We start from the raw sequence: 25,492 nt of genomic DNA on the forward strand, positions 1-25,492 counted from the left end.
GGAAACTATCTTCTGCAGGGCTTATAACAGGAACAGAATTGAGAACGCAGGTATGCTTAGTTTTATCTTCCTTTCCTCTGTTGATGTTAAATGTAGCACCTTTGTGAATACAAGAGCCGCTGTGGTGGAGATTGTGTGAGAGTAGGTATAGAATGCTATGCAGTCACATGTCCACACTAGCTAATGGGGTCTCCAAAGACCTTACAGATAAATGGTTGCAATACAATATCTAGAAACACAAAATAAATGCTGACAACCAGGTGGACTATTGTGATGGGTTATTGTTGGTGATGGTGGGAACCAGCTGTGTAGTCTATTAAAGCCACTTAGCAAATTTTATGATATATTATAGTCCATTTTTTTACCCTAATAGCTGAAAATTTGGAGAATGAATGTTTCTTTTTAAATATCAAATCATGCCCCCCCACCCCCTCCAACAGGCATCTCGATGGAGTTCTGCTGCAGCTTGATGATGAAGCCACAAATATACAATAAATGCTGAATCCCTTCCAAGCGGCAACACTATAAAAGGAAGCCTGCGCTTCGTTATTCTATTTGGTCCCCAGATGGCTGTTTCCCTTAGGCTGTTTCCTTGCCGATTTTGTCATAACAGAAAGATTCAGAGTGGTGCTGCCGTTTCACTTGACTGGCCGCTCCAATCATGTTATTACAAGGTTGCTATGAACCCGTACCTTTTTGGATAAAGTATTTTAACAGAAATTTGGGTAATTTCCCAACAATTAGTAATTCCGAGGCCAATAAAATGGATCTTGATCCCGGCTGTGATTTTGAAGTTTTGCTCTCTGATGCTGTTTGGGGTTAAGGGCACAATCACTGGAGTCCTGTCGCTACACTTGAGTTCTAGCTCCATCATGTACCTACAGCTTCAGGGAACCATGTAATATAACAGATCCTCAGCTTCCTTATTAGTAAAAGAAAGAGTGACGATTATAGTGTCTGTATTATAGAGGTGTGGAGAGAATTAAAGTAATTCTTACATGTAAGGTCCTTAGTACAGGGTTACACCAAAGATGTTCAACCTGTATTCGTTTCATAATTTTCTTCTCAAAGTTATTATAAACTAATTATTACACAAATGATAGTTTCTTCATTATATCTTCACATTTAGGTCCCTTACAATTCCAGTTTTTAACCCTTAGCAGAGTCATAGAATTTAGTTCACACTACTATCTTTATATGCAAAGAATAACCTATTTCTCTATTTGGCCAATAGTTGATTTTGTCTTTTTCTTGAGTCCTTACTCATGGTAATGATGGGCAAGCCAGTTAATATCGAGTCTGTGGTTCTGATATGATTCCATCTTGATCATGCAAACAGCCCTCTCAAAAAAACTGTCCTATTTAGGACAAACAAAACACAGATTGCCCTTTTCTCACTAGGATGATGCCTGGCTGGATGGAGGAAGAAGCCTGTCTTCCTAGCCTGTTTCCCTGTGATGAAAAGGACCTTCAGAGAGCTTGAGTGTAGCCCTGCTCTCATTCCTGGGCATTCCTGGGCAATGTTCTCTATGAGTTTCATGATTGTCCACTGTAGTGATCTGGAGCTTCCCCTTGCCAGCTTATAAAAGCCGACTGGTAAAATTCCAGGAATTTTGTGAGTTGGTTGTGAAACAGTTAAATAGTACCTATATTAATAATTAAATGACATGAACTTACAATGCAGTAGATTGTATTTAAAGCAAAAGTAATAAAGATTCACTTTCTTCATGCTCAGCATTCTCCTTTGCCTTGTATATTTCCACCCTTTGTTCTACTTTTGTTTGACAAATTATACACTCATCCTCCAGGTTAATATGCTAAATTTGCTCACATATATTCTGCACTTAAATTCAACATTTAGTAACCAGAAAGTTTGGAAAACATTCAGAATAGATCTTAAAGTGTGGATTCTATGATATATTATTATGGGGTTTTATTGCACATAGTCATTCCAGTCATTTATTGATCCTTAAGAAGTGCCTGAAGCATGCTGCATATGTTGTCTCAATAAATTCTCACAAACCCCCATGAAGTGAGTACAACTGTCCATTGTTTTACTGACAAAAAACTGAGACATAAAGTTTAGTAGCTTTCCAGGTCTCATGCTGAAACCTGTGTAACCCTAAACCCAAAGAATATGGATCACTGATTTCTATTATGTATAATTCACTGTGTGTCTGCATAATGGACTCTGCATAAAAATCTGATTGCATTTTACTAATATTATAACATGATACAATCTGCTTCACACTATCTTTGTAGTGAGATCACACTTATGCTATTTCTTTGCAGAATATAAAAAGTCAATATTAGTTAATTCATGCTGGATAATTTCATTTGCTAAAAGAATAAGTACTAGAGTAAAAGTGCTGTCTATCATCTGAGGAAACCATTGGCAAATGTATGAAATGAACTTTCTATTCTCATGAAAGGGATTTTAAACACTAAGAGTGGTGAGTACATGAGTTTGCAAGAGGTGCCTTCATTTACTCTATATATATAGAGAGAGAGAGGCAGAGAAAGGGCGGGAGGAAGAGCATCTCCATACCACGAAACAGGACCTTTCTTAGAAATACAGTGAAGAACAAGAGAAAAATGGCCTTGGTCTCCTCGACTTCTTGTAACAGCAGAGAAAGAAGATAACCCAGTTGGCAAATGAATACGACACGAGCTGTCAGGTTACAGCTGATACTACAAGTTTGCCACCTTTGAGAATGTTTTTGTAACATACTACTCAATGTTAGCAGATTCTAGGTTATGAAAATAATTAAATCCTTGATTGCAGAAAGAACATCATCAAAGGAAAGTCCTTTGGCAATGAGTAGATATGAACATGCTTCTATTTAGGAACTTCTTCCTGGATGTGCTCCAAGGGTGTGCTGATGTAAGGAAAGGGTGGCCAGGATGCACGGGGCAGGGCAGGCTGACCTCGCTCACAGGTGGAGGCCTGTCTCCCTCATCACACCCACTGCACCCACCATCAAAGAGCTTGGCCTTCCTGGAAAGGAAGCTTCGCATAGTCACGATGTCTGCCAAGACTCATGCTGCCTTCTGTGATATGCAGTGAGATTTGGGGAAGATAGTCAGAGACTAGACATTGGAACACATAAAAGAATGGGAGTGCCATAGGAAAGAAGGCCCCTTCAGGCAACATTTCATGTTACAGATAAAGTTAATGGGAAGACAGTATGCCTCAGTGAGGTATGAGTTTGAACCTGAGCCATTTGTACAGTTCTGTGTAATAATGAAATAAAAGAGTAACTTGCTTTAATTTTGTGTGTGTGGAAAATGCATTCATTCTATTTTATTAAAAGTATGATATTTCTATTAGTAGTGGAAACCATTATAGTGCCTTGGGGGACTGAAGAACCTTTCTATGAGGCTTTTCTTATAGCTTCATTTTAAGTAGCAGAGAATGGAACACAATCAATCAATCTCTTAATACTCTGTGGCATTCTGTGTACTAATGAATTCACCTTTGCTGTTCAAATGGAAATACAGGTCACCTTTCAACTGTGAATTTATTCTAGTAATTGGTATATAGTTTGATGTATTTGACTTACTAATTTGGATATGTGTGGCTTTATTCTGAAGTGCTTTGTGAGAATGGTGGAAACATTGCCAAGGGCTAATGGCACCAGTGGAAGGTTAATGTGCAAAAGTAAACTTTTATTGCTTTAAACCAATGGGCCTTAATTAATTAAAAAATAAAAATAAAAATTCAGTGACCTAATGCCCATGTGAACCTAATGTAGTAATTTCTTTCATTTTGCTTTTTTGTTCTACAATGGATGCATACACAAGACACTTTGAAACAGCAAGCTTTAAAAAATCTGTTTAACTTTCTCATTAATTTGCATGGTTGTAATAGGAAATTATGTTGCCCAACCACGGAATAAGTTTGAAGATGATGAGAAACACCACCAATCATCATAATAAAATAGGGTCAGGTGGCACAGAAGCCGTATTCTTCGGTTTTCACAACTGTTTGCATTTTAGATATTAACAAAAGGCTACACATTTGGTTCCACACGTGGAAGAAGGACTCTCTGTAACTCCATTCTCCTCTCTGTTGTTTTCAGTGCTTCGGCTCCTGAAGGAGGGTGCAGACCCCCACACCCTTGTCTCCTCGGGAGGGTCCCTGCTCCATCTGGTAAGAACCGCGACAATCAGTGCCAGTGCCAGGGGACACCCGGGGGAGAGTACATTGCAGGTTCAAACCCAGGAATGAAATGTACATCTCACAGATGATGATCAGAAAGATGATGTGTTTCTAATTAACAGGCTTGGATGATAAGCTGAAATTATTATTAATTACTGTATTGAAATTTGTAAATAATCTTTAATCAATGAAGTTAGAGTTTCTACCCTAAAGAAATCACTTTTAAAAACTAATAGCATTCAAAACAAGTAAAATAATATTGTATCAATTATACAGTATTAGGCAATCATCCTTTCTTTTTTCCTACAAGTTGTCCTTATTCCTCTAATGAAATTTTACTATACTTTGCTCATGATCCAGCTCTTATAAATGCAAATACAGCCTGCCTTGTCGTATTTTAGAAACAAAGTAGGGGGTAAGTGAATAAACAAATAAATAACTAAATTTAAAAATATTATATTATAAATAACTACATTTAAAATATATTAGGTTTGTGTGCAAGAAATTTTTGCTGGTTCTGTTTGGGGCAAAAATAAAGTAAAAGTCAACAAGTATTCGATTTGATGGTCTTTATGACCAATTTAAAGATAGAAACTTAATTTTGAAAAATGTGGAAATTAATGTAAGATACAATCTAATTTATGATTATCTCTCAAGACAAAAAATAATACTGTATTTCTTCACATTATAGCAAACTGTAGTAGAGGGGGTCATGCCCTTAACTTCCAGAAGCTCCTTAACGTCACATAAATTTTCAACCTTGATTGCACCTGGGAATCACGTGGGTGTTATTAAAATACGGACACCTGACTCCCAGCCTGAGTTGAACCCACAAAGATTCTTACTTATTTTTTCTGGGATGTAGCTTGACCGCTGGGAATTGTTAAGACTTCCCAGGTTATTCTAATTTATGGCCAACATTGGGGAAAAACTGCATGAAAGAGAAACTGGTGTATACCAAAAGCTCAAGAGATCTGGAATGCAAGTTATTATATAGTCAGCAGAACAGAAAAAGAACAGAGAATATTGTGATACAAGACAGTTTGCCAAAGAATATAGGCGTTTTCTCTCTAGCACTGGAAATAGATACAAAGAGAGATTTCAAGGTAACATTTTCCTTCTCTGGAATGTTTTGGTTATGAAACATCTCTGTTTTACACTCAGATCCTTATATGGCTTCCATGATATTTTCAAGGAGCCATGCCTCATTAGTCCCTAGATCCTAGGTTTAATTTTAAGCAATCCTAGACTAGGCACATTCTTCTAAGAGTCTTCCATAGATTAATATTCTCTTCATGGCAAATATCATAAGCCTGTTTTTTTGTTTGTTTTTGTTGTTGTTGTTGTTGTTGAGACAGAGTCTCACTCTGTCGCCCAGGCTGAAGTGCAGTGGAGCAGTCTCGGCTCACTGCAAGCTCCGCCTCCTGGGTTCACGCCATTCTCCTGCCTCAGCCTCCTGAGTAGCTGGGACTACAGGCGCCCGCCACCACACCCAGCTAATTTTTTGTATTTTTAGTAGAGATGGGGTTTCACCATGTTCACTAGGATGGTCTCGATCTCCTGACCTCATGATCCATCCGCCTCGGCCTCCCAAAGTGCTGGGATTACAGGCATGAGCCACCACACCCGGCCCATAAGCCTGTTTTTCAGGAGGTCTAGTTATCAGCATGTTTGCACGTCCCAGTAGAAAACAGACCTCTTCCATGAACAAATCAGTGTAAGTCATTGTTACTGTTTACTAGGAAAGTGTTATTTCTGTGTATTTATGTGTGAGAGAGAAAGAGGAAGGAAAGGAGAAGGAAGAGGAGAGGGAAGGGAAACAAGGGGCACAGGGGACAGGGATAGACTGTCACTTCTTCACGTGTGTGTGTCTGTGTGTGTGTGTGTGTGTATATATATATAGAGAGAGAGAGAGATTAGATATGTTAATTTTTATATTTTTCAAAATTAAGTTCCTATCTTTAAATTAGTTGTAAAGACCACCAAATCAAATACTTGTTGACTTTTACTTTATTTTTGTCCCTAACAAATATATATCTATATATAGTTATAGATATAGATAGTATCTGACTTTTAATGAACACATACATCACTATGCTCCCAATCAACAAATCAGCAGTTGCTTTCTTGATCTTTGAAATAAAGCCACAACACCACCATCTCTCATCCCCTCGACAGCTGCCAGTCAGTTTTAAACCACCATCCCTCTTTTCTGGATAAATAGCTTTCTCACTCTTCTCCCAGGTTCCATCTTTGCCTACACTATACTGTTTCCCATTCATAGCCAGGTCATGTCACTTCTGTATCTGAAATGCTCCAACAACTTTCCTTCTCTCATAAATAAAAGCCAAAGTCCTGCCTATGGCCACACTGTGATCTGTGTCAAGCCCCAGCCCACAGCCATTGCAACTTCTCCAGTCACTTTCCCTCTGCGCTCTGCTCTGCTGACACTGGCCACCTTGCTGCTCCTTCAGCACTGGCCCATGCTCCTGCTCCGTGTGCTGTTGCTGAGTTTCCACCCAGCACATGCCTCTCAGATGTACATGGCTCGCTTGCTGACTTGCTGTGGGTCTCTGCTCAACGTGATCTAAAGGAGCAGCCCTCCTTGCCTTGCCCTATGGGGTATAGTAACTCACCACTGATGCCTCACAGGCAACTCCACTTCCATCCCTTTATCTTGTTCTTTCCCATCTTTTATAGCACACTTGTCACCAAACCCATCATAGGTTCATGTGACTATTTTCTATTTCCTAGAATGTTAGCTCCATGAGAGACAGGACTTGTCATATTTTCATGAATATTATAATGCCCAGGAGAGTGCCTGATACTCGGAGATGCTCAGTAGATTTGTTAAGGAGATAAGCTAATTAATTAATGTTACTACTTAATTAATATCTGACACTGTGATAGATATTGGGGTGAAAAGATGCAAAATGCATATACTGTGTCATCTGAGGGAGACAGAAAAATAAACCACTGATTGCAGTGGACTGGAGAGGGATAAGCAGATGATAGTGAAGGAGGCAAACAATGGGGCCGCAATTATTTTGTTGTGACTGCTTCTGGGCATCAGTTACAAAGGCTTTTCTCACTCTCCTAGTCCGGATTAATAACCCATTTGTCCAAGCTCTCATAACATACACTCCTTGCTTCTCTGTAGATATTGCCACAATGGGGTATAATTAATGGAATATGTGGCTTTTTCTCTCTGCTAGACTGAAATCTCAAAAACTGTGACTGTCTTGGATACTTTTCTTAGCAAGTGATGCATAGTGAATACTTGTCCAAAGTCTCATAACATACACTCCTTGCTTCTCCATAGATCTTGTCACAATGGATTATAATTAATGGAATATGTGGTTTTTTCTCTCTGCTAGACTGAAATCTCAAAAACTGTGGCTGTCTTGATACTTTTCTGTTCTTAGCATGTGATGCATAGTGAATACTCAATGCATAGTCAATGAATGAATGAATGAGCTCTAAGGATATAAGGGTCTCTTTGGGTGAAGACCTAGGTAACAGTATACAGAGTATAATCTAAGCCCAGGTGACAGAGTATAAAGATTCAGAAATGGAAGCATCTGAAGGAAAAAGAAATGAGAAGGTTAAACTGATGAAGTAGATGGAAAGCAATTTATTAACTCCCAACCCAGTGCAAGGATATTGTATTTTTATGTTGTTATGCAAAGGTTGTGAGACTAAGACAAAGTGAAGGATGAATCTGGAGGACGGATAAGGAAACCCCATGGCAGCTGAAGAAGGAGGTGCTCAGTGCTGAAGTCTCCTTTTCCTGGGGTTACCAAGTAAATAAAAACAAACGAAGAATTGCAGGTTGCTGGAGAGATGAAATTACAGGGTTTCAAAATGTCTTAGGTACTGAAAAAGGCAATGCAGCCATCTAAAATGTCAAGTGTGAGTATCTGTGCTGTTTGCCTCACCTTTTAGGCATCCCACATTACGGAGCCTGATGCTTCCTCAGCACTGAGCTCTAATTATAGACGATCAGCGACTTTGAGGGAAAGACAGAGTGTGTGTGTGGGCATCAAGAATCAGCTGCAGAAATTACTTAGTTATGTTTAACTCAATTGTTATTGAAGGTAGATATTTGAGAAACATATTTTAATGTTTTGGCCATATGGCATCTTTAGTTTTATCTTATTTTTAATAAAATTTCAACAAATACATCTGAATTAATCTTTTTACCCCACCATTTATTGAATGTGTGTGTTAAACATATGGCAGGTATCAGGTACTCTGACAGAGAGAAAGGGAATAATTGCAAAAAGTAACAATGTCTGTATCCCAGGCAGTTGGTCTCATGAGGCTAGTATAGAAGAAACCTTAGATTTAACTCTTGGCAAAAAAAAAAAAAAAAAAAAAAATTATGTTTATGAAGTAAAAAACAGTATTACATACGTTTTGCTAAGATGTTGTCCAGGGTTTTGTTATTACCTTTATTCGATGAGCAATTGAGAAGGCGCTCCCAATGGTAACTGAACCCTCAGCCTCAGACTATAGCCAAGTTCAGGTGAAATATATTAGAAATAAGAAATACTCTTTCTTTGATCAAGTGAATTCTAGTTGTAACATAGATATAGGAATTTAAACAGTGGAATTCATGTAGCTGTTAAAAATATTGAGCCGGCCAGGTACGGTGACTCACGCCTGTAATCTCAGCACTTTGGGAGGCCGAGGCGGGCAGACACAAGGTCAGGAGATCGAGACCACCCTGGCTAACATCATGAAACCCCGTCTCTACTAAAAATACAAAAAATTAGCAGGGCGTGGTGGCGGGCACCTGTAATCCCAGCTACTTGGGAGGCTGAGGCAGGAGAATGGTGTGAACCTGGGAGGTGGAGCTTGCAGTGAGCTGAGATCACGCCACTGCACTCCAGCCTGGGCGACAGAGCAAGACTCCATCTCAAAAAATATACATATATTGAGCCATAATGTATCTGAAACTATGTCCAAAACATATTATACATGCCCAAAGCAGGTTACAGAATAGTGCATATAGCACAATCGGATGTATGAGAGAGAAAGACAGAATCCTTTTAATAGCCAACGGAGGATCTTGAAGACCAGATAAGCAATTTTCAACAGTACTCAGGTTGGGCAAAGGGGACCAGGTTTTTAAATTATTTTCTGTTTCCTTTTACAAATGACTTGAACATTTTAAATAAGAAACATGCGTGTTTCATATAATAAAACCAACATATAAAAGTAGTTAGGACTGTTTTTATTCAAAGTTTAAATTTTGAATAATTTAATAATTTTGCTACTCAAGAAAATGTGCTGCCCAAAACCGAGCTGCTCTTTGCTCTTCACCATAAGTTTCTATAAAGGCTTGGATGCTATAAGAAGCAGAGATAATTAGCAACTTACTACAGTAGAGGTGGTTCAACAGCCTAATATCTTCAAAGCCTGGCAGAAAATAATGTATTTTGTAAAGAGGCAGAATATCAGGATTCTAGAGAAAATGCCTAGAGAAATATCTTATTTTTAAAAATGTCTAGGTGTTAAAGAACAAAAATAGTTGCTGTGTGGAAGTTGTCCACCAGTGACCCTGCTCACCCACCTGGACATTGGCCATTGAACTCCAAGCCCCTTTTTTGCTTTCCTAGAAGAGAAAGAGCAAGAGCTACAAGGGCAGACTCTAGCAAGAACATCAATCACAGCAGAAGACAATATCCCCTTGGCCCAGGAAGGTATGCCACATGGGGCCCCGACTCCACATCCTCCAAGGACCTCACAAGGGCTGTTCCTGCATGTTCCTTGGAGGATGTGGAATGGAGGCCCCATGGAGGATACAGCAGTAGGAAGCAGGAGGCAGGCCAGGGGCAGGGAAGAGAGCGGGCACAGCCAGGCGAGTTGGGTGATTCTGATGTCTGAGGGTGAGCGCTGTAGGGTGCTGCCTGGCGCTGGCAAACAGGCAATGGAGGGGCCACGGACTGTGAACAAGAGACTCTTCACGTAACCCCAGGGGTGCAATTCAAGATTCAAAATCCTGGCTGGATGTGGCTTTTTTCAAATTCAATGTCTTTTGGGTCCTTGAGAACCATCACATCCATAACTGGAAAGTCCCTAGTTCAGAATTTTAGATCATTAGTGAAATATCCAGCTGAATCTTGGAAGAGAATCGTAACCTTGACCTGCCTGCAGGCGTATTTTTATCGTGACTCCCTGCATGCATGGCTTAGGGGGCAAAAGGGCAACAGAAGAGCACATTGTGATGATGCTTTGAATGCTACCAGAAACCCAATGGATGAGTTTTCCATTTTTTAGGAATACACCACATGGGCCTGATTTGCTCCGCATCAAATGATCTAAGAAAGGCCCCAGTGAAGTTAGCAGCTAGATTTTGTGTTTCGTTTTGTTTTTATATCTTTGTAATAAGGATCTCAAATTATTAAGCATCAGAACTCTTTCCTGACAGGGTGAAGGCAGATAACGAGGCATTTTTCACAGACTTCTTATAGAATTATAGCTCCCCTAAGGAAACTTGCAGACATCCACCTTCAAAGCCACTGGTAACAAAATCTTTCCTGGAGAAACTAGAGTTTTGTAGCAAGAAAGGGTTTCCTTGCTTATCAGCCTGAAACTCACCTACTTAGAAAGTCCTTCTTTACGCAACCCTAATAATTTACATTACCCTCTAGATGTACCAAACTGCTTATAATTCCACAAATGGCTGATCCCATTCCTCCTCAATATCGCTCAGGCTGTTTCTTACTTTGGGGAGCTCTACTGAGACAGGCCAGCAGCTCACCACTGTCCCATCTCAGCTTTCTGCCTGCATCATCCCCCCAATTGTAGGTGGTTGGTCCAGAGATGAGTTCTTGTTTATAATATCAGCTCTCTGGCTTAGCACAGCACTGGGTGCATAGTAGTTCCTCAATAAATATGTAGGCTTAACTAACAGATATATGACTATCTCACCCCAGGCCGCACCCACTTGTTAAATGCCTGATGATCTTTCAAGACTAGCTCCTGTGTTCCCATATTCAATTATCCAATTCCTATCAGGCTGTTAGGTACCTTCTGCTGTGACTCCATAGAATGCTATGCATACCCTTTATCATAAACCTCACAATATCAAACAGCACTATTTCTTAAGAGTAGTTACTATGTAATTCACCTTTATATATACCTTGCCAAGTACAGCTGGAATATAGTGTTGCCTAATAAAATCTAGAGAATTTAAAATGCAGCAAACCAGTGCTGCTGATGAAGGAGATTGGTTTACATTCACTTAAAAGGATAACAGGTTTTTAGGATTTTAAAATTTCTGGATGTGGTTCAGTGTTTAGAGTCTGGTTCAATTGGCTGGAAGCTGTGGCTCTCTGCAGCGCAAATAGAAAGAATAAATATGATTCAACTCACAGCATTCTGGGTAGTTTATCTATGGCGAGATAATCTGGAGTATAATATTTGCCAGACAAGATCATGAAAAGCAAAAATAAGTATGTTCAAGATGACACTACAGTGAATATGATCCTTCAATGTGACATAGTGGCAGAGAAGCGGACGGGAGTTTGCAGAGACGCAAGCACAGGCTGAAAGGGCCGGTCTGCGGTATTGCTGTTGAATAAAAACGAGCGTATGGAACTTCCAGAATGATGTTAGATTTTGAGAAATTGCAATAAATTTAAATTTATTTTGCTACTGATATAAATTTATCTATTTTGTCCCCCACTTTCCTTCTCTCTCTGTCACTGTTTCTGACTTTCATTATAGAAATGTTCTTTGAACTACTGAGAACTCATAAACACAGGACAAAAACATGGACTATATCTCATCCAAATTGTGCACCTCACATCACTTCTTCTTCCCCCGTAGCTACCTAAAAGTTCAGAGTTTTGTTTTTGTTTTTGATTTTTTAATTTACTGGTAGAACTGTGCCTGGCACATGACATTCACGAAGACAACCCTGGATCAAACTGGATGCTTTCCTAGTAATTATTTCTCTAGTCTCCTCTGCCATGACTGCTCCATAACCACTACAGAGAAGCGAAGGGGAAGCTTGCATTGTAAAACATGTAGACTTGTGAAAAGTCATGTTAAAATAGATCCAACACTCATTTTCAAAATTGGTGAAAGAGAACTCTTATGTATGAACCACAGAATTTGATTTGAATCTTCAGACTTGATGCGTGATTTGTAAATATTTGTAATGATTTTCTGATTTACTAAGTGATAGATTTCAGAGTCATTCATGATATGTTCATTAGCCAATCAGAAGGGCCAGAATCCAGAAACCACCCCTTACACCAAGACAGGGAAAAAAAAAAAAAAAAAGACAACACATTTCAAGTTCGAAGTTCCCTTTGCTTGTCATTTGGTTCCTATGATTTTCAGTACTTTCAGGTGAATCAATAATGTGCATTGTATTGAGTTTGTATATTAAGACACATTACCTTTGTTTAGAAAGTTACAAATGAGTGAAATAGTGCAGTACAAGAGAAGCTGTGAACTGCTGATGCTGTGTTGAAAAGATTTGTTGACACATTCTAACCACTCAGTCAAAGGTTTGGACAGCCTTTGAGGAAGAACTTGCTCTCTCATCACTTTGCTCTCTCAGTTTGTCTTAGGAGGCAGAATGAGGTATTGTAGTCATAGATTGGGATGCCAGAATTTAGTATTTCAGATTGAAGCCAGTCTTGCTAATACAAACCAGAGGGGTGGATAAAGATTGGTGGAGTCCAGGAGGGATGACATTTTGGGGTTCTTATGTGGAGTAAGTGGTATTGTTAACGCTTCCTCTGATGATGGTGTTCAGGAGGGATGACATTTTGGGGCTCTTATGTGGAGTAAGTGATGTCATTAATGCTTCCTCTGTTGATGGTGTTCTAAGTGGAGAGAAGGCTGTCATCATGGTCCCCAAGTCTTCCATGACAGAGAAGAGTGACCAGGTTGGGAGATGAGGTAGTACATAAGGATTGGGTAAATCTTAGAAAGAAGCACGTCAGTGTAAGCGTTCAGTGATTCCAGAAGAATCAACGATAAGCTCAGAAGATATCCAAGCTTTTTTAGTGCTCAGTGGAAGAATAAGTTTCCCTACACTGGACAAGGCTGCAGGAGAGATGGTGTTTTCAGGGAGACTGACTTCCATTTAGGTTCTCTGGACGTTTCCAGAAGTGGAAATTGGGCTGGGTTCGCATCATTCCGTGGAGGGGAGTAATCTGTGGCCATGAAGGAATCTAGGAGCTTAGTTGATTAAAGGGCTTGGTAATTCAGGGCAGGCGTCACAGGCAGGTTACCCATATAGTCACACGGGACCTTCTTTTTAGAAAGGTACAATGCTTGATTTCACCCTCTGATATCACTATCTTGAAATTGTCAATAATTTTAAAACTAGAAGCCACGAATTTTCATTTTGCACTGGGTCCCACCTTAACTAGCTCTTCTTGGCATTTTGAGAGGTAAATGAAGGTGACAGCAGGAGCTTGGGGACCTGGCTCCAGGCTGCAGGTGGAGGACCTGGTGGTGTTGGAGTTCTGCTGGGCATGACAGAATGTGTGTTCAGTCACTTTCTTGGTGCCATAAAGTGTCACCGGAAAGTGGCTGACATAAGGAAGAACAACCTGAATTGGGAGGAAGATTTCCTGGCTTGAAGAAAATTCTTTCTAGGGAAATAGATTTACTACATAACAATATTTTAAGAACATCATAACAGGAATGTTCCACCATCATAATCTTTTCAGACAAGAGTGACTAGAAAGTATTTATTGCTGTCAAATTATTATTCATAATCCTCTGAAATGTGATTCCCAAAATTATATCACTTGAGAGGGGCTGATATCACTTTCAACACTGGATCTAGTTAACTCTGTTTGGTGAAAGACAGTGAAAATCCAAGCTTCAGGTATCTGAATATAAATGTAGATTCCTGAGGTGCAGGTCGAGGATATCTTGACAGGCACAGAAGGAGGAGGTCACATCTCTATTGATTATACGCTGAGCTATCACAAAGCTAAAGAGAGTAGAAAAGGAATTGCTTGCATATGAATTTCCTAAAATGAACTGGATCTGGGCCTCACATTCTAACATCAATTTATTGAACTTTCATACTGTGCCACTCACCTTCTGCGTCCTTGTACCCAAACCTGAAGCTCCAGGGGATGGGGCCTCAGTTCATATGGTCAGGGCACTGAGTCTAGTGACCATTTTTTTATTGCTATGCATCACCCAGAACATCAGATACAGAAAGACCTTAGTTCAAAACCAAAATTATTCTGTAAGAATTCACATTTGTCATTGCACCTATTGCTTACTTGAATCCTAATAATGATGTCTGCTAATGCATTCCTCCATGCTCTTCAGGGACCTCACACTGTCCTTTTTCACTGTGGTTGTTGTACACTCTTGAGACGATCTGATAATAGGGGATGGTATGAGTATTCAGTTAGTGTATCATGCTTGTGAATCATAATTTGATCACCCATTTGTTTGGTGAAGTGAGAGAGTAAATATTTTGCCTAATCTTTGAAGCTGTTTGTTTCTTTTTGAATACTGAATTTTGAGAGTTCTTTGTACATTCTTGATAAATGTCTTTTAACAGATGGGTGTTTTGTGAATATTTTGTCTTAGGTTATGGCTTGTCTTTTTATTCACTGAGAAGTATCTTCTGAAGAATAGAAGATTTTTGTTTTAATTAAATTCAATTTGCTAATATTTCCCCTGATAGGCTGCATTTTTAGTATCATCACTAAGATTTTCTGTTATGTTCTTTTTAGAACTTTTGTAGCTTTTGATTTTACATTTTTTGCAATTTTACATTAGGAGTAATATTTGTATATAGGGCAAAATATAGGTCAAAAGGATTTTTATACATGTGTGTACCCAATTGTTTCAGTATAATTGACTGAAAGAACATTCTTTCTTCACTGAATTGCCCTTGCCACTTCCTTGAAAATTACATGTCTATACATGAATTGATCTATTTCTAAATTCTCTATTGTGTTTCATTGATTAATTTGATTTTATGCCAACACCACACTGCTTTGATTGCTATAACTTCATAATGAGTCTTGAAATTAGTTAGCTTTAGTCCATGAATTTTGGGTTCCACCACCCTAAAGTTTTTGGGCAATTTTAGGTCCTTTGCATTAACTTATGAATTTTAGATTCAGCTTTTCAGTATCTATAAAAAAAATCCCTTCTGGAATTATGACACATTTGGATTGAATCTACAGATCAATTTGGGAAGGACTGGTTTCTTAACAATATTGCATCTTCTGACCCAAGAACACACTAAATTTCCATTTATTTAGGTTTAAAAAAAAATCTCACTAACGTTTTATTGATTTTGGTGTGCAGGTCTTACTGATATTTTGTCATATTTATCCCTAAGTATTTCAATATTCTTAATGCTATTTTAATTTAAAAATTATTTTTCAAAGGCTTACCGCTAGCATATAGGAATATCTTTGTTTTTTGTATAGTGATCTTGTATCTTTCAACTTTGCTATCTTAATTATTGGTTCTAATAACTTTGTATATTCCATTATATTTTCTACATAGATGATCATGTCATATGTGAATAATGGCAGCTTTAATTTTTTCTTTTCAATCTAGATGAATTTGGTTGTTTATTCATTCCTTTTTGCCATGGCTAGAACTGACCAGTGGAATGTTGAAGGGAAGTGGTAAAAGTGAACATGCTTGTCATCTTCTTGGTTTCAATGGAAAAGTTGGAGGGTTTCTTAGAGACAATTATTAGCTGTTGCTTTGTTATCCAGTCTAATACTCCCGGCCTTTTAACTGTGTCATTTAGAATATTTGCACTTATTTATATGGTTACTTATATGTTTAGGTTGAAATCTACCATCTTCCTTTTTTTTTAGTACTTGTGTCATTTGTTTTTCTTTCCTCTTTTTCTGCCTTCTTTAGGTTTGAGTATTTTTCATGATTCAATTTTATCTCTTTAGTGGTATTATGCACTGTGCATGTTATTTTGGTGGTTGCTTTAGTATTTTTAGGATACATCTTTGACTTAACCCTCTCTCCTTTCAAGTGGCATCCTATCCATTCACATGTAGCATAAAAACATTCCTTACAATATTATGTTTTCATTTCTCCCCTTCCTGCCTTTGTTTTATTGCTGTGATATATTTTAATCTGTATATATTATAAGGCTTATACTCTCTTGTGATTTTTAAACAATTATATTTTAAATATACTCAATGAGAAAATATATATAACTCACATAGTCACAATTCTCAGTGCTCTTCATTCTGATATACTCTTTTAAAAAGATCTCTCACAGATCACTGATGCTCTGCCATTTTCAAAAAATCATTTTTCTTTCCTTGTCATATTTTGTTTAATTTATGTTGCTGCTTTGAAGTTCATTCATCTTTTCTTCTGAAATATCTAGTCTGCTGTTGATCCCATCTAAGTCATTAAAGGTCTCATCTCTGAAAGTTAAATTTGAGTCTTTTTAATATCTTTCATGTATGTACTTAACATCTTCAATAGATCCCCTCACTTTTTGAACATAGGGAATATAGTTATAAATATGGTTTTAACACCCAATTTGCTCATTCTAACAGGTGCATCTCTTCTTGGTTTGTTTCCATTATCAATTTTTCTGTTCATTGTGGATCCTATTTTCCTGCTTTTTTGTATACTTGGCAATTTTTTGTTGGATTCTAGACACAATAAATTTTGCCTTGTTGGGTATTCAATATTTTGTAAATAATCTTGAACTCTTTGGGGGCTACTAAGTTATTTGGAAACAGTTTCATCTTTTCATGTCCTGAATTTGAAATTTTTTATTTGGGAACAGAACAGCATTTAGTTTAGGACTCATATTTCCCTCCACTGAAGCAAAACACATCTAGTACTCTACCCAGTGCCCTGTCAGTTACGCGGTTTTCAGTCTGGCTGGCAGGAACAGGCACGGTTTCTTGCAATTTATGAGCCCTGAGTCCTCTTTCTTTTCAGGCAGTTCTTTGCCTGACCTTGGGCAGTTTCCTAGAGTGCGTGTGCTGATCATTATTCAGCTGAGCACTTGAGGGAGGCATTCTTTAGAACTTTAAAGTTTTTCTCTGTGCAGCTTTGTCCTCTCTGCTACTCTTCTCTGTGAAATTTAGCCACCCTGGTCTCTCAAGACATTTCAAGAGCCAGCCCTGGTCAAGCCAGGTTCTTCTCCCTGTGCTGTAGCTTGGGAACTCTCTCAAGGTAGGAGGCTGGAACAATAGTAGGGCTTATCTTGTTTGCTGCCCATCATTCAGAGGTCATATATTATGTTTTTCTTTTTTAGTTGATTCAAGCAGGAAGGTACATCTGGTCTCTGTTACAGAGAAGCAGAAATTCTACAATGATTTGTTTTTAATGGTACTATCCAGTAAATTGGTGGGTAAATTTGTATGACAGTGCTTCCAGTGGGATATTGATTGGCATTCCTTTAGGGAGAGAAATCTGTTCTATGCATACGCATCACAGAAAAAGTATGCATCTCATAACCCAGATATTTTGCTGACCTATTTAATAATAGGTTTTTAAAAACTAATTGTACTAATATGCATTTAGCATTAATGTAACTTAGATGTAAATATGAAAAATACTCGTAAGGCCAGGTGCGGTGGCTCTCGCTTGTAATCCCAGCACTTTGGGAGGCTGAGGCGGGCGGATAATGACGTCAAGAGACTGAGACCATCCTGGCCAACATGGTGAAACCCCATCTCTACTAAAAATACAAAAATTAGCTGGGTGTGGTGGCATGCACCTGTAGTCCCAGCTACTCAGGAGGCTGAGGCAGGAGAATTACTTGAACCTGGGAAGTGAAGGTTGCAGTGAGCCGAGATCGCGCCACTGCACTCCAGCCTGGTGACAAAGCGAGACTCTGTCTCAAAAAAAAAAAAAAGAAAAAGAAAAAAAAATACTCATAAAAGGACTGGATGGTTTGAAAAGGCCAATGCAAATAAATATGTGGGACTTTTCAAAAATTAAAAATTCACAATGTTAAAGGCAGAACATCAAGATACAGGACTCATTTAAGCGCAGTTGCATAGATTGTACACCCGTGATGCCAGCCCTGACTTATATATACAATATTTACCTGAGTTTGAACTATAAATAGTAAATAAAATTAAGTTGCTGGATGGTTTGTTTTAGTAAATTATTGAACATATATAAAATGCAACATTATAAAATCATTAAAATTCATTTTAGGAGACTCTTAAATTTCAGCTGTTAACTCTTACAATATGACATGCTGTGAAACGTGACTAGGGTGAAGGTTACAGATGGGAATGTTGAGGAATTCAGTTAGAGGGATTCTGAAGGGCCTTGTCTATCTTGGATGCAATTAAATAGTTATACTTTATTCTTTTGACAGTGACAAATTATGCATGTTTTAGAGTAGAAGGGTACTATGATCAACTCTGTATTTTTAGAAAGATAATTATTGTAAATGGTTCAAGTTTTTTTTTAATAATCCTATCTACAAATGAAATAAAAACTAGTAAGTGAAGTACTTTTTTTGACCTTTGTACTATCTACCCTGATTTTCTTCTTTCTGTCTGCTGTTCCTTGACCCAGTTCCCCAGAAGTCTTGCGTATGTTCTTTTCCTTGTTGGTTAGTTGGGGAAATACATCTTTTCCCAGGTTAGCCTCACCTCTCTACTCCCAAAATTGGCATTGAAGTTTTTTTTTTAAGTCTGTGGACATTTGGAATAAGCCATATCACAGTTTGTAATAATTTGATATTTCCTTGTATTTTTTCTTTTAGTGTGCTCGGTATGATAATGCCTTCATTGCAGAAATTCTGATTGACAGAGGAGTCAATGTCAACCACCAGGATGAAGACTTCTGGACGCCCATGCACATTGCCTGTGCATGCGATAACCCTGATATTGTCCTGCTTCTTGTATTAGTAAGTAAAGCAATTCAGTTTACCATTTGAAGATTTGATGGCATGTAAAAGGCTATGTATTTAACTAATGATATTTTACAATATGTAATATTTTGGTTGAGAAAAAATCTGCATATGTTATCATGTATCTCCCTAGAACACAAGATAATTAGAGACTAAGGTTGTGGGTCACATAGTTTACAAAACAAATTGTGCAGATACTATGCCAAATGCAACTTCTCTTGCCTTTCCTTGGGAATTATATGCCTTGATACAAGTCAGTTTCAACTAAAATGGTTTGATAATTTTGCTTTTCAATTCATTCTCATTTTTAAATTTTTAGCCAAAGAGGCATAACATTATAAGGAGATATGGTTTATATTGAATCTTTTTTTTTCTTGGTTACATCTAGTAAAGAAGTGTCTACAATGTTTGTTTACATGAAAACGAGAACTTTAAATATAAAAAGCATTGGAGTTTGTTGTTTTGGTTGTTATTTTCAGTTAATCTTACATCCAGACATCGATCCTCACACATACTTTATTTTGGAATAGTGATCTCTAGAAAGTATTTCAAGAAACTATTTACAATTTTTAGAAAACACACTGGAATATATGAGCAACAATGATTTGCTTTTATTTTATTTATTTAAAAAATTAACTTCTTAATGCCTTGCTATTATGCACCTGGATTTTCACATTTTTTTATGTAAGCTCTCAAGAATTTACACAAAAGCAAACTGATGCGCAAATATATTAAACAACTTGCCGTAAGCCAAAGGCAAACTGTAGTTAAGAACTCAAGTTCATTGTCAGAAGTCCATTTTTTGTCACTGAGCCATGCTACCAATATTAGTTTCCCGTGCCTGCCATACCAATTACTGCATAGTTGGTGGCTGAACACAAGCACAGTTGCGGAGGTTAGAAGTCTGAAGTCAAGGTGTGGACAGGGCCATGCTCCCCCTGTAGCCCCTAGTGATGAAACTTTCCTTGGTGCTTCCTAGTTATGGTGACCCCTGCAGTCCCTGATGTTCCTTAGATTATAGCGGCATCACTCCAGTCTCTGCCTCCATCAGCACATGACTTTCTTCTGTATCAGTGTGTCCAAATCTCTCATTCTTTCCTTTCAAAAGACATCAGTCATAGGATTTAGGGCCCACCCTGAGGCAGGTGGCCTCATTTAACTTGATTACATCTCCAAAGACCTTATTCCCCAATAAGGTCACATTTACAGTACTAGGGAGCATAGCTTTTTTCTGGAAAACATTCTAAATATACCATACTGCCCCTCTTCTGCCCTTTTTAAAATGATGAACAAAAATATTTTTGGATTAAAGGCTGTACATTGAGACTGTCTTAATCTTGTATGAGGTTTAATTTTGTCTAGTTTTCTCTGATTTGTCCTTCAAGAATATGTACACTTTCTTTTTTTTTACAGTAGAAATATATGTCACTAAAAAATGTATTTCTTTCAAATTCTGGAAGATGGAGGGTATATTAAGGAAAGACAAAGGAAATAAAGATTATTTAGCTTGAAATATAAATTTTTAGAGGGCTAGTACTGTACGTAAAAAGGCATGAAAAGCTACCTGACTCATTTATAAAACAAGATTTTTGTTTTGTAGATGCAGAGCCTAAGAGGCACTAAATTGCCAGCTCACCTTTAAGGCCATAGAATTTCTCCAGAATTGAAAAAAACCATAAAACATATTACAGAAAGGAACCAAATCACCTTTCGAGTAATGCTGTGACCTGATCAACTTTAGACATCTTTAGCATGCTGACAACTCACAGAGCACTCAGCTGGGTCATTTAAGGAGGAACTACGTTCATTGTAGTTGTTTGATACATTTTTTGATAGTTCAGCTAGCTGCTTTAATTATAAAAGAATGAGATAGAAAGGCTTGATTCATGGCTTTTGCAGTTTTTCTATGTTCTGATTTCTTTTTTTCTAAATACTAGTTTTAATTTTTTTCAAAGCCCATCCTTATTTCTTTTCTCTGACTAATTATTATTAATTACATTAAGCAGTACCAAAAGAAGCTCTTTCTTCCTGCGTGCAAAATGGCCATACTTATTCTCACAAATGAATATTCATATGGTTGTGCTTAAAATTTTAAAATCCTTCTTCCATTTCCTCAATGCAAATGTCTGGACACAGGCTTCAGTTTCTTGAGTTCAGAAAGGTTTGTGAGATCTCAGTTTCACTGCCAGCCAGGATTCCCTTCCTCCATTCTGAATGTAGCAGTTTCTTATTTCTGATGGGAAAGAGCAAGAGGACCTGCCTTCTTTCTATAGTCTCTACTGAGTCTAGATCTTGGTATCTCACATGATACTCACAATTAAATATTGCAGGAATGGCCCTGAATTGATGAACCAAATTATGACAAAGAAAAGAAGAGTTAGATCTGAGTTACATTTCAAGCAAAATAGCTCATAAAATAACAGTGTAGTGACTCAGGTGCAGTATCTATAACTACATGAAATGACTCCCCTTCAGCATCTAGGAGACTGGTATCACAGATAGCATATGATAAGGTTCGGCTATGTCCCCACTCCAATCTCATCTTGGAGTTCCCATAATCCCTACATGTCATAAGAGGTAACTGACTCATGGGCGTGGTTTCCCCCATGCTATTCTCGTGACAGTAAGTTCTCATGAGATCCTATGATTTCATAAGGGGCTTTCTCCTTCACTGGGCTCTCATTATTTCTCCTGCTGCCCTATGAAGAGGTGCCTTCCACCATGATTGTAAGTTTCCTGAGGCCTCCCCAGCCATGCAGAACTGTGAGTCAGTTAAATCTCTTTTCTTTATAAATTACCCAGTCTTGGGTATTTCTTCATAGCAGCGTGAGAACAGGCTAATACAGCATAATTGTCAGAACTAGCATTTATAGTCTAGAGGTAGCAAAACACTTAGACCACCCTGAGCACAAGAAGGAGGCATGTTTATAACCAGAGCTAGGATTGGGGCAGGCCATCAGGACTGGTATATGGGGTAACAACATAATTATAAAAATAAATTAGATATACTGGCAAGTTACTCAGACCTTTCCTGTGACTCCTTGTGTAACTGAGGTAATAGACATTAGCCTTCTTCATGTTGAGGCTAAGCAGCATCTTCCAAAGGAAATTTGATTAAAAAATGGCACCAATCCTGGTTTCGTAAATGAATGTTTAGAAACAGGGTAACAATTTGGAGAAGTGTTATATTATTGTCCTAACTAGGAATACCCTCATGTCATTGTCAGACTCAGCACTAAGTTCATTAGGATGTGGAGAGTTCTAGACACTCCTTCTCTGTACTTTTATTTTATCTTCCTATTCTTTGATACATGCCTGCATTTACTGTTAAGATTACCAGTACATTATCTGTGTTCCTTGATATTTCATCCCATTATGAATATTATACTTGTTTAAATAATGACTTTCTTTTTGTTCTTATGAGATACAGTTTCTGTAACTCCTATTTGTTCCCATGGCAACAACTCAATCGCATTAATGGCCAGTTGCCTTTAAAATAAACATATCTTCTGCCTGGAGTAATTTGATGTATGTTCAGTAATTCTTTATCTAACTAACACCAGCTTCAGGTTAGGCATTTAATAAATAATTAGCTCCTAGCAAGTCACAGAAGTAGTTAGCACATGCATGCATTGCTGTTTGTTAAAACAGTGCCTAGCACTTGATAGACGCTTAGTGTATGCTTGAATATCATCTCTCAAGCTAAATATATGAATCAACAAATGAACGAAAGAAAGCAGTCCAGTTTTTGGAATTCAGCCTGAAAAATATTGACAATATTAACTCATATGTAATAAAAGCTGTCGTGTAACCACATCCATCCTTTTACATATTCTAGACTTCTTTATCTCACGTGTTCTACACTTGTATTACAAGTGCTTGCTTTAGCACACAAATTATCTCAATATCTGATGAGTTTGCTTTTCCTTACCAAACAGAATTGAGGGGGGAAAAATCTAGTTGTGTTTCATGGATGATCATAGAGTTAAATCTATAATTTTCAAATTATTAGCAATATTTTCATGGCTCAGCAATGCCCTGTTTCTCACAATGTAGAATAATCCAGCCTAATATACAAAGTAATATATCTGTTAGTTGCTCTCATTCAATGACTTCTACTAACTAATCATCATCTTCATTCACTTAATAAATATAAATTATCACCAATTATGTGTGAACATAAGGCCTGCCCTAAGGGAAATAACAATTTGTTTATTCATTCATTCATTTACTAAATATTTATTGAATGACTACTATGTTTGAGATGCTGCACAGTGAATAAGAAGACATTTTATACTCTACAGTAATGGTGAAAACAAACAATGCAATTAATCAAATGAACCCCTGGGAAATTTGATGAATGGATTAAGCAAATCTGAGTAGCTGTATTTATACCGTGTTACAGCCGACCTAAGTATCCATCCACAGAAGCAATCTACTCTAAATAAATGTTGATAAAATATGTTGTCATAAAAATTCTAATTACTGTAAAAATACATCCCTGCCAATAACCTCAAAAGATAAATGTATTTTACTTGCCAGATGAAACGCTATTGTCCAATATGGAAGGGTGCATGCTCCATCTTCTTTCCATTTTCCAGAGCTTGATGATGGTCCAGAAAGACTGTGCTGCATTGATTCATTTATTAAATCTGTGGTAGCTGTCTGTGTGTACTCAAGGGAGTCAGCAGTGAGCACAAGCAGAAAAAGCCCTGCCGTTTAGAGCTTACATTCTATTAAAGAAAAGCAGATAAAACACACAAATGACTAAAATTTATAGTATTTCAACTAGTAAGAGGTTTTGGAAAGGCCAGGAAGAAAGAAACAGAGTATTAAGGATGGCTTCATGAAAAAGGTGACATGTGAGCCGGGAACTACGTGGATACGTTGGTGCAAGTGTGCCGGCCGGAAGGGACGGTACATAGAAAGCTATGTGGCAGGGTCTATGTATTGGAGGGACAGCAAGGAGACCAGCACAGCTGCAGTGAAGTGACAGGGGCCAGGGGATAGATGTACTCAGAATGGCAGGGTGAGGTCAAGCCTTTGCAAGGACTTGAGAATCTACTTTCAACTAGGTGATTAGGGAAGCCTTGGGGAGAAGGAAGTGAGGAAAGAAGTGACGTGATGGCTTAAGTTTCAGAGGATCACATTTGCTGCTCTGTTGAAATTCTACAACTGAGAAGAACAGGGAACATTTACGTATTCATTGTCCAGACTAGAAGTGGTGGAGGTGGCAAGAAGTGGTTGATGTCTGGATATACAGGATTTTGAAGGCAGAGTTGTCTGTAATTTGTGTGATTGGATTTAGGGTGAAGAGAAAGGAGTCACAGATGACTTCCACTTTTTTGGCCTGAAACCTGAAAAGTTGACATTGTAATTTTTATTTGCTGAGATAGAGAAAGTTAGAATAGAGTGAATGGCAGAAGATTGGGTTTAAAAACGAATGAAAGATATATTCAAGCCACACTTTTCAAGTTCTTCAGGAAGTCATCTATAAAAATAATTTTATTGATGTGTGAGATGATTTATTCTGAGTTGCTAAGGAGAGACATGTGAGTGTGTGTGTAGAGGGGGCATTGTCTACTTAACAGCACTAGAACAGTGCTATTTGAATTGAGCCACAAATGTGTTTTGTTTTGGAGGAGGCTTAGCTACTGTGAATGAAAACTCTAGCAGATACTAACAATTAACTTTTATGCAGCCCTCCCTATGCAGCAGGCATTTTTCACATGCTTTACAATTAGTAACTCCCTTGATTCTCACAGAATTCTATTATGAAAGTGCCAGCGTTTTCTGCTTTATGTAGCTGAGGCTACTGATTCAAAAATGAGGCAAATCTACATGCTGAAGGCCAGATATTGTTAGTCACAGGGACAAGATTTGATCCCATAAAGGCCAGCATCAGAACTTGGACCCCTGACCACTCTGATCTGGTGCTATATTGCTTATAAATCATTCAGAGCTAAGAGTCCCTAAGTGGGCTAATAATATCATGATTTTCACTGTAATATTATCATACATTTATTTTTAAAACACAGCTTTTTAATTTGATTATTTAAAATTGGGGAAGAATATTAAGAAATATCACACAGTAGAGGGCCGGGCATGGTGGATCACGCGTGTAATCCCAGCACTTTGGGAGGCCGAGGTGGGCAGATCACGAGGTCAGGAGATCGAGACCATCCACCATCCTGGCTAACATGGTGAGACCCCATCTCTACCAAAAATACAAAAAGTTAGCTGGGCATGGTGGCAGGCACCTGTAGTCCCAGCTACTCGGGAGGCTGAGGCAGGAGAATAGCATGAACATGGGAGGCGGAGCCTGCAGTGAGCCGAGATCACGCCATTGCACTCCAGCCTGGGCGACAGAATGAGACTCCGTCTCAAAAAAAAAAAAAAAAAAAAAAAAACAGACTAGATTCTTCTTATTTAAGGTAGTTTGTTCT

General features: G+C 38.1%; 1 protein-coding gene across 3 annotated transcripts in view; it reads left to right on the forward strand.

The window, feature by feature from the left end:
- The window catches only part of MYO16 (myosin XVI), a 719,880-nt gene that overhangs the window by 216,745 nt on the left and 477,643 nt on the right, over nt 1–25,492 (forward strand). For all 3 annotated transcript variants that reach the window (XM_063651142.1, XM_063651143.1, XM_054446940.2), the window contains exons 3-4: nt 4,083–4,153; nt 18,900–19,043. In XM_063651142.1, the coding sequence (XP_063507212.1) occupies nt 4,083–4,153; nt 18,900–19,043 (215 nt within the window). The remainder of the gene's footprint in view (nt 1–4,082; nt 4,154–18,899; nt 19,044–25,492) is intronic.

Source organism: Pongo pygmaeus, chromosome 14 (genome assembly GCF_028885625.2).
Source record: "Pongo pygmaeus isolate AG05252 chromosome 14, NHGRI_mPonPyg2-v2.0_pri, whole genome shotgun sequence".
NCBI classification, from domain to species: domain Eukaryota; kingdom Metazoa; phylum Chordata; class Mammalia; order Primates; family Hominidae; genus Pongo; species Pongo pygmaeus.